This window comes from Hipposideros armiger, unplaced genomic scaffold (assembly GCF_001890085.2).
Source record: "Hipposideros armiger isolate ML-2016 unplaced genomic scaffold, ASM189008v1 scaffold_74, whole genome shotgun sequence".
NCBI lineage: Eukaryota > Metazoa > Chordata > Mammalia > Chiroptera > Hipposideridae > Hipposideros > Hipposideros armiger.
In genome coordinates this window covers 1,736,107-1,748,961 of record NW_017731424.1, presented here as the reverse complement: position 1 = coordinate 1,748,961, position 12,855 = coordinate 1,736,107, and the positions used below count along the sequence as shown (strand labels likewise).

The 12,855-nt window shown below is 42.9% G+C and overlaps 1 protein-coding gene across 1 annotated transcript in view; it reads left to right on the top strand.

The window, feature by feature from the left end:
- The first annotated feature begins 1,602 nt into the window (after positions 1–1,602).
- CACUL1 (CDK2 associated cullin domain 1) overlaps positions 1,603–12,855 on the top strand; it is an 84,008-nt gene continuing 72,755 nt past the window's right edge. The window contains exons 1-2 of the mRNA XM_019642911.1: positions 1,603–2,370; positions 9,795–9,957. Of these exons, the coding sequence (XP_019498456.1) occupies positions 2,004–2,370; positions 9,795–9,957 (530 nt within the window). The 5' untranslated portion in view covers positions 1,603–2,003. The remainder of the gene's footprint in view (positions 2,371–9,794; positions 9,958–12,855) is intronic.

Sequence of the window (12,855 nt, the reverse complement as noted above, 5' to 3'; positions counted from 1 at the left end):
GGCTGTCGGCATTTGGGCAGCAGAGTGGCTGCATAACTTCAATCTCTGCCTCTGTGGCCACATTGTCTCCTCTGTGTCTCCTCTTCTGCCTCAGGACTCCCTCTGCCTTTCTGAGGACACTTGTCATTGATTTATGGTCCACCTGGGTAATCCAGGATGGTCTCAAGATCTTTAACTTAATTATATCTGCAAAGACCTTGTTTCCAAAAAGAGTGACAGTCACAGGTTCCAGGGACAAGGACATATCTTTTTGGGGGCTACTGTTCAACCCATTGCAATCTGTTAGAGAGATACGTGAAAATCATCTACTCTGATGGTAGATTTCTCTTTCTTCTTGTGCTTGTCAATTTTTGCTTCATGTATTTTGTGACCATGTTATTAGAGACACATTTATGACTCTTTTATCTTGTGTATCGAACCTTTTACTATGTAAAGACCTCTCTTTGTCTCTGGTCACACACACCCACCCACCTACCTAGAATGTCCACTGATGACCAACTATCAGTTATTTAGTCTGAAAAAGACTAATTCCTCCCTCTTCCATCATTTTACATAGAACTGTAAGGTTACAGTTCCCTCCTCAGCCCTTCACTCAATTGTCTTAAGTTTTTCTTATTTTGTATTCCCAAAATATTCCAGGTCCAGAGAATTAAAAATATGTGACTCAAAAAATATGTCTTTAATTAATATGAGGGAGCATTCTCTGAAATTAAATCATTCTAGGTAATTGGTAGAAACGTTCCATAGTGCAGAATATATTGGGTATGTAAAGAAGCTGAAACAAATGGGGACCCCAAAGTTACACCAGAGCCAGTTTCTCAGTGGCTGAAGTGATTCTTCACACTAACTACATACCTGTGGAAATATTCGTTATCTGCTAGCTTAAACATAATAGAGTTTTTCTAGACAACTTTTGTAGCTAGGATGAGCTCCACAATAAACAATTATAACATATATTCTCATATACTGTGGCTATTAATTTGAGAATGCAGAGCAATGAAAAACATTGTAATAGTTATATAATCTTTCCTCTTTGCCCCTCAAGACTCTCACACATAAACTGAAATTTGTAGTCAGATTTGTGAAATAGTGCACGAAACTTGGTATATTTAAGTTTAAATTTTATGGCCTCCGTGCATGGTGTTAAGAAACTTAAAAAAAATGAATATTTCAAACGTATTAATTTTTTTTAGCCACCCTGCTATGTTTCGGTTTCTATTCTCGGTTTTGAGCGTTTGGGAGGTGTGGGCTGAGGCCCACTGAGCAGTCCCATCAGTGGCCACGCAAGGCGGTCCCACACGTTTATAATGTGTGACCCGGGGCCTTTGTGGACCCCTAGCTCCCTCCTCAAGCCAAGGTCGGGCTGCGAGGCCCTCTGCGGTGCGAAAGCCGGGTAAACAGGATGAGCGCAAAAACAGCACCACCGAAAGCGGGGTCGGTGTCACAACTACTGCCGGCCAGGATTTGAGCTCATCTTCAGGAGCCGGCCAGGCTCCCCGTCGTCCGGGCAACCAGACTGAAAACGCGCGTGCGCACCCAAGCTCCCTTGTCACGTGAGGCCGGGCCGGGGGCGGGGCCGAGGAATGTTCAACTGGACTCGTCGCCTCTCTGTCCTATTGCGTGGGAGTGACTCAGAGCTCCCGTCCCTTTTCGCTAGGCTTTCTCGCTGCTTAGTCCTCGCACCACGTGGCCCTCCTGGCCACGCCCCCCCCCGCTGCCCTTTCCAACCGCCTGTTGGAAGCTGCTGTAAAATGTCGTGAGGGGCGCTGCCGCTTTACGGTTGCCTCTCCCAGACCAGAGCCCGGGAGCGCCCACCGCCGTCAATCCTGTCTGTAAGAGTCGGCCTGGCGGAGAGTGAGAGACCCGGCGCTCCGCTGCCCTCCCCGCCGCGCCCGTTCCGGCCCCCGGCGATGTGAGCTCGAGGAGGCTCCGGTGCCCCCTGGGCCGGGGTTGAGACGAGCGGCAGGTGCCTGTGAGGCGGGTGGGTGCTGGGGGCCAGCAGGATGGAGGAAAGCATGGAAGAGGAGGAGGGGGGCAGCTACGAGGCGATGATGGATGACCAGAACCATAACAACTGGGAGGCCGCTGTGGACGGCTTCCGGCAGCCCCCGCCGCCCCCGCCGCCCCCCTCGTCGATCCCAGCCCCTGCCCGGGAGCCTCCGGGGGGACAGCTGCTGGCGGTGCCCGCGGTCTCGGTGGACAGGAAGGGCCACAAGGAGGGGCTCCCGATGGGGCCGTCGCCACCGCCGGAGGCCAATGGGGTGATCATGATGTTGAAGAGCTGCGACGCGGCCGCTGCCGTGGCCAAGGCGGCCCCCGCCCCCACCCCCAGCTCCACCATCAACATCAACACCTCCACCTCCAAGTTCTGTGAGTGCAGCCTTTCCCCGGCAGCCGTGGCAGTCCTCCCCACCCGGACGCCGAATCCGCCCCTTTCGGAGCAGCCCCGCTCCCTTTGTTTCAGGCCTGGATCTCCCCTCCCCTCCCCGCATCCCTCCCCCCTGTTTGGTGTCTGCGGCCAGCGCCGGAGCGGCTGTGGCTTCTTGTGTTACCTGGCCTGGAGAAGCAGTTCTCCCACCGACGCGATCCTTATCCCCACTGGCTGTCACTCAACGTTAGGAAGCTCTTTCCTTCTCCGTCATCCCCTTCAAGTTTCACCCTCAAACGTGAGGGGGAAATAAGGCAGCCTGACTTTCAGTAGGGAGAGAGGCCTTCAGGCTTTTTTGCAGCCAGAGGGAGAGAAGAAATCCGGCAACTTCTGTTTTTGTGCTTTTAGCCAGTCTGCGTTAAAACAAGTCACGAATTAGAAAGTTGACCTGTATCTATCCCTCGTTCTTTTTCTTCTCCAGTGTGCACCTTCTGCATCCCGACAGGCAAGTGTGTGAGTTGCTGCTTAAGCAAACTCATGCCCTGGGAGCTGCGACATCCGTTTTGAAGCTGCTAATGTATAAAATTATTTTTAAACCTACACTCATAAGAACAATCCATTCAGCATGTGTCCAAGTCCATAATTCTGTTGAGTGTTGAACTTTGTGTTAAGTGATCTGCCTTAACACTCAAATTTCAAGCAGGAACATTTAAGACCAAAATCTGTTTTGTAATCTGAAACTGCCCCCCAACTAGAATGTATGTTTCCACAGCTAGGAAAAAAAAATGTGCTTTTGCTTTGAGTGGGTTTTTTGGGTGTGTGTGTGTGTGTGTGAGTGTGTGAAAATTGACTGTCACAGCCAGATTTTGCTCTCCTTTTAATACCTGCAAGTTTTGAATGGCATCTGAAAGTAACTGGAGATTTCATTTCTAGTTACTAATTGTATCTAGTTACAATTATATCAAACTGTACCAGTAGTTACCCAGTTAGTGTTGCAGAGAAGTGTTTGCCTTGATTCAGATACATAATCACGGCCTTAGACATTTTTTTTGTGTGTGGGTGGGAACAGCACGGTAACCTTACTTATTTCCCTTCAAGATACTGCTTTAGTTAAAGACAGTCATATATAGGTATGGTTGGTAAGAGTTGTATTTGATTTTTTTCTGCGTTATGCTTACATGAGAATAATATTTATTTGTATCGTTTGTGTGTTGAAATCTGTGTGGTGAAACCAGACCTTGGACAGAGTGGCGGGGTGACTTCTCTAAATGCTGAAGGAAGCTTGCTTTAGTGCTTAAACAGAGTTCATTTGAGAAGTTCGAAAAACAGGATAAAGAGCTGTTGAAATTAGGAAAGAGCGGTGAAATTAGGATAAGATTTGCCAAACCAAAAGATTGTTCTTTGAAGGTTAGTAAGCTAGACAGACCTCTGATAAGATTGATTAAGGGCAAACAGATGCAAATAAAATAAGTGAAAAATGGGAAATAACTACAAACATGAGATTTTTAAAAAATAATTTTACGACTTGCTATAGGTTTCAAAATTTAGCCTAGATGAAATGTATAAATTCTTAGAGAACTATGGGGTTGTCAGAGAAGTCATGACATATTTTTTCTGTTTTTTGTTGCGAAAAAGTGTCATGACTTTTCTGACAACCCAATATAAACTGAAAATTAGTATCAGAAGAAATAGACAGCTTGAACTAATAAATATCGAATAAACTGAAATGGTAGTTAAAGACCCCCCCCCTTTCAGAAACTATGGACCCCGATAATCTTATAAGTGAGTTGCATTGAACTTTTAAATAACACTTAATTCCTTTTTATAAGTTGTTTTGGGAAATAGGAAAAAAAAGAAAGATGCCAAGCTCATTTTATGAGGTTAGTGGACTCTTGATTCTGAAACTAGATAAGGATAATATGAGAAAATTATAGCTCTGTTTCACTTACTAGCAAAGATATGAAAACCCTACACAATATACTAGCTTATCACATCCAACAATGTGTTAAAAGAATTAAGACCCATAGAATTTAAGAAGGTAAGCATAGTTTAGCTTTTATCTATTAATGTAATTTATCTCATTAATAGGCTAAAGGAGAAAAATGATTATCTTGATACTATAAAATTATTCACTAAAATCCAGCACCACCTATATATGATAAAAACTCTTAGCAACCTCAGACTACAAGATAACTTGTATAAAGGTCATTACCAAAAACCTACAGTAAAGAATAATACTTAATGGAGAAATTTTAGATAGTCACTTTAGGATTAGTGATAACATAAGGATGTGTCTCCCCCCCCCCCCCCCAATCACTTAACGTTAAACAGGTTAAGAAAGATCCTGGCTAACACTGTAAAGGGAAGAAATAAGAATAAGGATAGGGAGGGAAACAATAAAACTCATTATTTGCAGATAATATCACTTACCTAGAAGAACCGCTAGAATCAAGAGAGAAACTATAAGAATTAGTAAGAGTATAGCGGGTTACTGGATTAAGATCAACCTAGAAAAATAAGTAGCATTTACTATACTAGCAATAACAAACTAGTAAAGATAATCAAAAGTCAATATTATAGAAAATAAAGTAACAAAATTACATAGTATTTAGAAATTAACCCAAGAACACATAAAACTTGAGAAAACTTTAAAACTTTAATAAGGAACTAGAAGAGGATCTAAATAAATGGAAAAACTTTTTATGCTCTTGGGATAAGATTACCTATAAGAATGTCAGGGTGACTGGTTAGTTCAGTGGTTAGAGCGTAGTGCTGCTAACAGAAGGTTGCCAGTTCAATCCCTGCATGGGCCATTGTGAGCTGCGCCCTCCTTAAAGGAGTCAACTATGCCATTGTAGCATGAAAGCAATGTGTAACCAATGACCATGACTGTTCCCCAATAAAATTTATAATGAAACAAACAAACAAAAAATGTCAGATTTTTCCATTTTAATGTATAAATTTAATTTAAATACCATCAAAATTCCAATTGGTTTGTCTGACAAAGTCACCTAAATCTAAAATTTATGTGGTAGGAAGATAAAGTTTGTGAATAGCTAAATCAGTCTTAAAGATTTGCTTTTAACAGGACTTGCCATATCAGAAGTTAGGATAATATTTCAAGGCTGTAGCAATAAAAACTAGTATAAGTGTGAGAACAAAAAAATAGATCAGGGGAACAAATTAGCAGAGACTTACCTATATAAATGTTCAGAACTTAAGGTGAAGGTGGCATAATCACTGGAAAAAGGAGTCACGTTGTTCGGGAGAGCGGCTAACTATACAAAGAACAAACATAACACCGTGAACAGGATGGACTTGATAAATTAAAGATCCAAGTGTGAAAGGACAAATGATAAAATTAATAGAAGACAGTGCTGAAGGCCTTTCCTTCGGGATAGGGAAGGACTTCTTAAAGCTTCAAAAATTTACAGGAGTGAAAACTTAATGACTTTGATTATATACAAATTAAGGATTTTCATTTAGCAAAAGAGCTGAAAGAATGAGAGAACATATTTGCAGTGCCTAAAATTAACAAGGGATTAATAACTAGAGAAGGGACTACGCCTCAATAAAAAGAGGGCAGCGACTCCTATAGAAAAATAGGCAAAGGATATTAATAAGTAGGTTACAGCATAGGAAATCCTAACAAGCATAGAAAGAGATGTTTGAAATTATTAAATAATCAGAGACATGCAAATTAAAACAGTAATGCAGTGTCTTTTTCCACTTACAAGGTTGACAAAAATTAGAAAGCTAGATAGTACCAAGTGTGGGTGGGACTATGGGGATAGAGGATTTGCTGGTAGCACTAACGGTATAGGGGACCTGTGAGGTGTTGGGATGCCCAAAGTCTCTGGACTAGATAATGAAAGACAGCTGGAGTGATGGCGTAGCCCTGCGCTATGATGGTGAAAGTGTACTCTGGACTGTTAGATGAAAACAGCTTCTGGTGGTCTGGTTTTGGAAGAGATTTAAAAAAGCATTTGTTAGCTTGATGGATGCATTCTAGGTGCTAGAGACTGTGTTGGTTTGTCCCTGTAAAGAGACTCTATCTGGAACAGCAACTATACTCGTAGTCGCCCTTGATTTGATTTACTATAATCTACATTCTCCAAGACCTGTCTCCTCAGCACTGGCCACACAGGCTAGTAAAATCGGAATGGCATAGCTGTCACCATCTCTGTGTCTTTCAAGCCTTTGAAGTGGTTCCTCTGCAGCTTCCACAGGGATGTGCTTTGGGTTTATTACTTTGGTAGGAAGGGGCACACCTAGGGGATTTTACCTGGGCATCCCTACACTGAATGCCCTTACTCCATACTTCAGTGAGCCATTGAGTGTGCATTCAAGAACTGGGAAATACAGGATGGGTCCATGGCTCTACTGGGCCCATTATGAGATGGATTGAGGCCCAAACACCACTTACCAGTGTGACACCCACAGCTGATCTGACACAGTGACATTCTGGTTCCTAAGGGTTATTATCAGCTTAGAGCCAGTGGTGAGTAACTCCTGAAAAGCCTGAGTGAATCTGTTTCTCAAATGCACTGTCTTCTTGGTAAATAGCTGTGTATTCTATTGGAAAATGCTAGGAGGAAGACTAAGGATGCTCTTGATGCAGTTTTAAAGGGTCTCTCCTCAATGGAACCCATGCTCTCCTTTACTGCAGGGGCTCTGTGTCTGTAAACAGGCTCAGTCTGGGTATTAAGTGAGGTGCCGTAACTCCGTTGTGGTCTCTGTTAGATATACCTAGAGTTTTTTCTTTTTTTTCCCCATTGTACACATCAAGTAGTATCTTACTGCATAGTGCCCATCTGTTTTTCCTACGGACACCATGGTTAGCCACCAATGATCCAAACTATTCTGATAACCAGTCTGGCCCTGCTGCCTATTATCATAATCATGCCCATTTTATATCTGAGGATTAAATGTTTCTACTTACCCTTTATCCCTCTGGGAATCCCATCATCCCATTGAAATCAGGAAGCCCCTTTCATGGCGGTGTTGCCCATCTTTAACCCAGAACTACAAAGGACAGCCACCACGGTTTTTTCCAAGGATATTAGTACCCTCTTTACTGATACATTTCTCAATTCCTTAGTGAAGGGTCTTCTTAGAAGACAACTTAAGAGAGAGCGTGTGAGTGGGTTGGATATGATAAAAACACTCTTAATAATCCTGCCGTCATAAGTCTGGCTCCATTCCTCTACTAAGGAATTTGTGGAGGCCTGACCTTCTCCCTCTTCTTCCTCATTCTCCTTCCCCTCATCCTCTTCTTCCCACCGGTCTGTTTTCTTCTACACTTTTTCTCCATTTATATTCAATAAAGTGTACCTAGTTTAGGCATGTAATTAGATGAATTTTGACCTATGTAACTGTTTGATCTGGGATTTGGGCAAGCTACTAAAAGCTAGCCCATTACTGTTATTACTGGATCCTGACAGAAGCTGGGAGACCCCAAGGTCAGAGAAAGAAATATATTATTCATGGCACAGCAGATAGCCTGAGAATCAGCCTATTTGCATAGGTTCATCTTCCCCCTAAGTCCCTCAGAGATGACAGAGTACGGCCAAGATGGGTGCCCCCTCAGTGGGCTTGTGTTGTAGCTGAGGAATGTTAAACTTGGGGAATCCACTGCTTTTATAGAAAGCAGTAAGCAGACCTGCTCTGTGTCCAGGAGCGGACATTACCTCACCTTTTAAGGTGACAGGCAGTAGAGTGGCCCAGGTTCAAGAGCCATTGATCTGGATCTTGCAGTCTTGGCACACTCAGCAAGCCACGTAGGATGGAGTGTAAGAGGCCCAAGGGGACTGTCTTTCCAACAGTAACCACTACAACTATCAAGAGGTTGAACGTCTCCCTCACTGGAGTACTTCTCATGCTGCTGTGTAGTCAGTACCCCTGCCCCTAGCCCCAGGCGTCCACTGATCTGTCACCAGGTTTTCATACAAAGTAAATCATACAATCTGTATTATTTCATGCCTGGCTTCTTTCTTTCACCATCCCCCCCCCCTTTTTTTTTTAGATTCATCCTTGTTCTTGCATGTATCAGCTATTACTTTTTATGGCTGTGTACTATTGGGCTGTTGGAAAAGTCATGATGTATTTTTTCTATGTTTTTCATTGCAAAAATGTGTCATGACTTTTCCGACAACCCAGTATTTTTTTGGGCTGCACCACAAATTATTTACGTATTCATCTATTGGTAATCATTGGGTTGTCTCCAATTTGGGTTATTATTAATAAAGCTGCTAAGAACAATCATATAGAAGGTTTTGTGCGGACATAGGTTTTCATAAGTACCTACAAGTGGAAATGCTGGGTCGTATTTTAGCTATGTGTTTAACTTTAGAGACACTGCTAAACTCTTCCAAAGTGGTTGTACCATTGTACGTTCCCACCAGCAATGGATGAGGGTTCCAGTCGCTCCACGTATTTATTGATACTTTTACTGGCCAGGCTTCCCTTCTGGGTATTGTCAGTCTTTCTAATTCCAGCCTTTCTAGAGGGTGAATAGTGGGATTTCATTGTAGGTTTTCTTTTTTGCGTTTCCCTTTTACATGTGCAACTGGCTTTTTCAACCCTGGGCCTGTAAGAGTTAAGAGATTATTGTATGGTCGTCATGGATGCTCTTTGGTCATCTGTTCAGTGAGCTAATCGTTTTCTTCAAGCTTTCACCTGTTAGACTCAGACAGCCCACGCCCCAGGCCTTGTATGTCTTATTCCCATCATAACTTCCAAAGCAGTCTGTCAGATTGTTTTCTTCAAGAAGAACTTTATTCCAGGTACCTACAGGTGACAGTTTAAATACCTCTTTGCTGCTTCATGCTATATACTATTAGTATTGTGTTATCTGACGGTGGCAGTGTATCACTGCCTTCAAATCCCGCTGGATTGGAAAGCCAAAACCAGCTCTTTAGCTCTTGAGATTCTGTGTTCTGCAACTACTCTGGGATCATATACTTTATCAGTCACAGTTCAGTGCAAGAAACCACTCTCGGTATCAAAGCAAGAAGAGATTTAATGCCGGAAATTAGGTGTGTTAGAAATTGTTGGAAAGGTTAGAGGTGTACAAATCAGTGAGGCTGCTCCCCTAAACCTGCATTCCGGAGAGCATGCGGCTGCCACCACCATTCCCACGTCACAGCTGCCTGGTGACCAGACCCGGAACCTGGAGTTTGGCTGCCACAGACTCGCACAGCTCTAACTTGACTTTCCTGAACCGTCGTCTTCAGTAATAGATTCTTGACCTCACTTTGGCCTTACAAATCTCACTCAAATGTATCTCATTGGCAGAATCTAATTCGGGAAGTGTAATTATTTAGTTTAACTTGCCATTCTATACTAATCAGTTTTCTATAATAACCTCCACATTTTAAGAGCTTACGGTACAACGAAGGTTCATTTCTGTCTCATGCTCTCTTAGTGGCTGACAGTTGGCTGTGGCTCTTCACGTGCCGTCTCATTCTGAGGAGAAGCTCTTTCCTGGATCCTGGGCGTTCTTGGCAGAGGCGAAGAGAAGAGGGGATAGAAACACAACGGCTTTTACAGCTTCTGCTCAGATGTAGCATATGTCACATCTGCTCGTAGTCCAAATATGTTAAGCAGAATAGAATGGTTTCCTGTCTGAATGTGGTGGGGGTGGGCACAGGTGGGACTAGGGTATGAGGATAAAAGGCAGTGAATGGCGGGAGGGAAAGAGAGCTGCATTGATGGGTGATCCTGGGCCATGATCTCAGGAGAATTATTCACCCAGTTCACCAGAAAGTTCCCTTCTCCAGATGAACAAAAGCTTCACAATATTTTGAATTGAACTCAGTGAATTCATCCTGTTTTTTAAATTAGTTGTTCAAAAATGTGTTAAAAATTGAGTTTTGAATTGAATGAAATTATCAGCTGATTTTATTAAATCCTAAATAAAGTTACCTTGTACTTGATCAGGCGCTGTCAGCCAGTTTTCAGATTGGTTGATTGTTTTAGAACTGATCAGTTAATGTATTCAGGTCTGGAAATGCACTGTTTGCAGCATCGGTGGTGGTTATTTGGAATCTTCTTGGCCTTGCCGGTTAGTGGAGTGGTGCTGCCGTGAGCATCACTATGATATTGATCGATTGGCTAAATTCTGGAATCCCACCGGGGATCTTGTCTTGCCATTTTTTGACATGTATTGCACAAAGTGGCATCGATGAAGCTGTATGAGAAAGCCATTGTAATGTTTATGTAAGGCCAGCTGCAGATCCCTAGAGGAAATGAATGCCGCTTACTTCCTCTTTAAACTGTAACTCTTGGGCCGGCTGAGTGGCTCAGTTGGTTAAGAGCTCGCTCAAGAGTTTGAGCTCTGAGCAACAGCGGTTCGAGTCAGCCCGAGCTGAGCAGCCGTGAGCTGCCAACAGGTGGCGGGATGGCTCAGCTAAAAAAAACAAAACAAAACAAAAACCTGTAACTCTTAAGTTGTAGACCATATGTAATAACATTGTAAATTGTTAAGTGTTATAGAAAAAAGTGATATCCTTTTGTAATATGTTTTGGCAGGGTAAACTGGTCTGTCATTTTTCTTCCTACTTTTGGGGAGGTTTGGCTGTTAACCTCTATAGTCGAGTTGCAGAGATCTGGAATTTGTAGTTGCGGGTGTGCTGACTAGACATCTGAGTGGTGTTTTATTCAGCAAATATTTATTGATTGTCTTCTGTATGCCAGTGTAATCGTTTAACCTCTGATGATGAACAAGACACAGTTTAGTGTGGGAGATGATGGACAGATAATTCTAATTAAATGGTAAAGTTATATATGGTAGACAGAGGAACTAGAGCCTTTATGAAAATGAATAGAAGTTTGTCAGGAGAATTGAGGAGGACTCAGAGAGACTTCCTTGCAGAGGGGGCAGCCTGTGCTAAGGACCCAGAGTTGAAATTCTTTTTGGAACATAGGGTGTGAGGCACATAGGGAGTGGCACAATTAAACGCGGGTAGATAGAAAGGTCTAGCAGCGGTTCTCAACCTGTGGTTGCGATCCCTGTGTGGGGGTCGAACGACCCTTTCACAGGGGTTGCCTAAGACCATCGGAAAACAAAAAGATACTTACATGACGATTCATAACAGTAAAAAATTACAGTTATAGAGTAGCAACGAAAATAATTTTATGGTTGGGGGTCACCACAACATGAGGAACTGTATGAAGGGGTCGCGGCATTAGGACAGTTGAGAACCGCTGCTCTAGAGAGTCAAGGGCATGCGTGCCATGTTAGCGGTAGGTTTTTCTTTTGTAGGAATAGGAGCCTCTGGAGGGTATTGAGGCAGTCAGCTTGGTAAAATTTGCCTTCGTGTGCTAGTTTAGAAAGGAGAGGGAATGGAGGCCTAAAGAGTGGTTGGGGGTTGTAATTACAGTAGTCTAGACAAGAGATGAAGGCTAGACACATAAAGCATCGGTAGAGAGGTTGTTCCAGGTTTTAGAAGCATTTGGGGACTGAGTCGACACAATTCGGGGGTGAAGGTGGGAGGATGAAGAGTCAAGGTCGCTGGTTTGGGTGACTGGGAGCTGGCACTGCCTTTACCTGGGCATGGGAGGAGTGGTGTGTGTGTGTGTGTGTGTGTGTGTGTGTGTGTGTGTGTGTGTGTGTCTTGCTAAGGCATCTATGGACTGCTCAGGGAGAGAGGCCCAGTCGGCGATCGGTCAACTCTGAGCAGTCTCATTGCTGTGCCTTAGAATACTGGAAATGCTGAGACAAATGTAATTTCACTAGATTTATTTTTCCATTTTTGAGGATTTAAGTTTCACCAAACTCTTTGGCCTTAAAACAAAACTTTGCTCTTATTAAAATACAGGATTGTAATTTAAAAACTCAAAATCAGTGGTTCCCTCCCCCATTCCTTCCCATTCCTGGACCCGTTACCCAGAGTCAATCACTTTTCATTCATTTAGCTGTTTCTTCTGCTAGTTATCCACACATTTCAATGTGTAATATTATTATTGCTTAATTTATCATTTTCATATCACCTGTTGACTTCCCATGAAGGTGAGAATTTAGTTCTCTTACAGCTCTACCTACTTTACCTGTTTAGTTCTCCGAATACCACCATTTTTGGTTCAATCAATAAACCATATTTACATTATGACTATGTAAATATTCACTCAAGGACTAGGAGTGCACTCAGATTGCATTTTCTTCCACATAGAAAGAGCTTTGTTATTTGTTGCCTTGTTTATTATACTTGATAGTTTTTGTTAAACACTTTTCAACAGCTTCATCGGATTCACCATATATTGGTGTTTTTTGAAATGCTCAGTTAATCAATATTTTCTTTTTGGCTGCTTGTGAAGCTGTTAGTCTTCCTGTTACTGTTTAGTTCTTAGGGCCACCACAGTTGTCACTCAGGGACTTCCCAAGTAGTTACTTGATGCCTTCCTTTTTATGAGTGTATGCCCTCTGTGTGAGTGTGTGAGTGAGTGAGTGAGTGAGTGTGTGTGTGTGTGTGTGTGTGAGAGAGAGA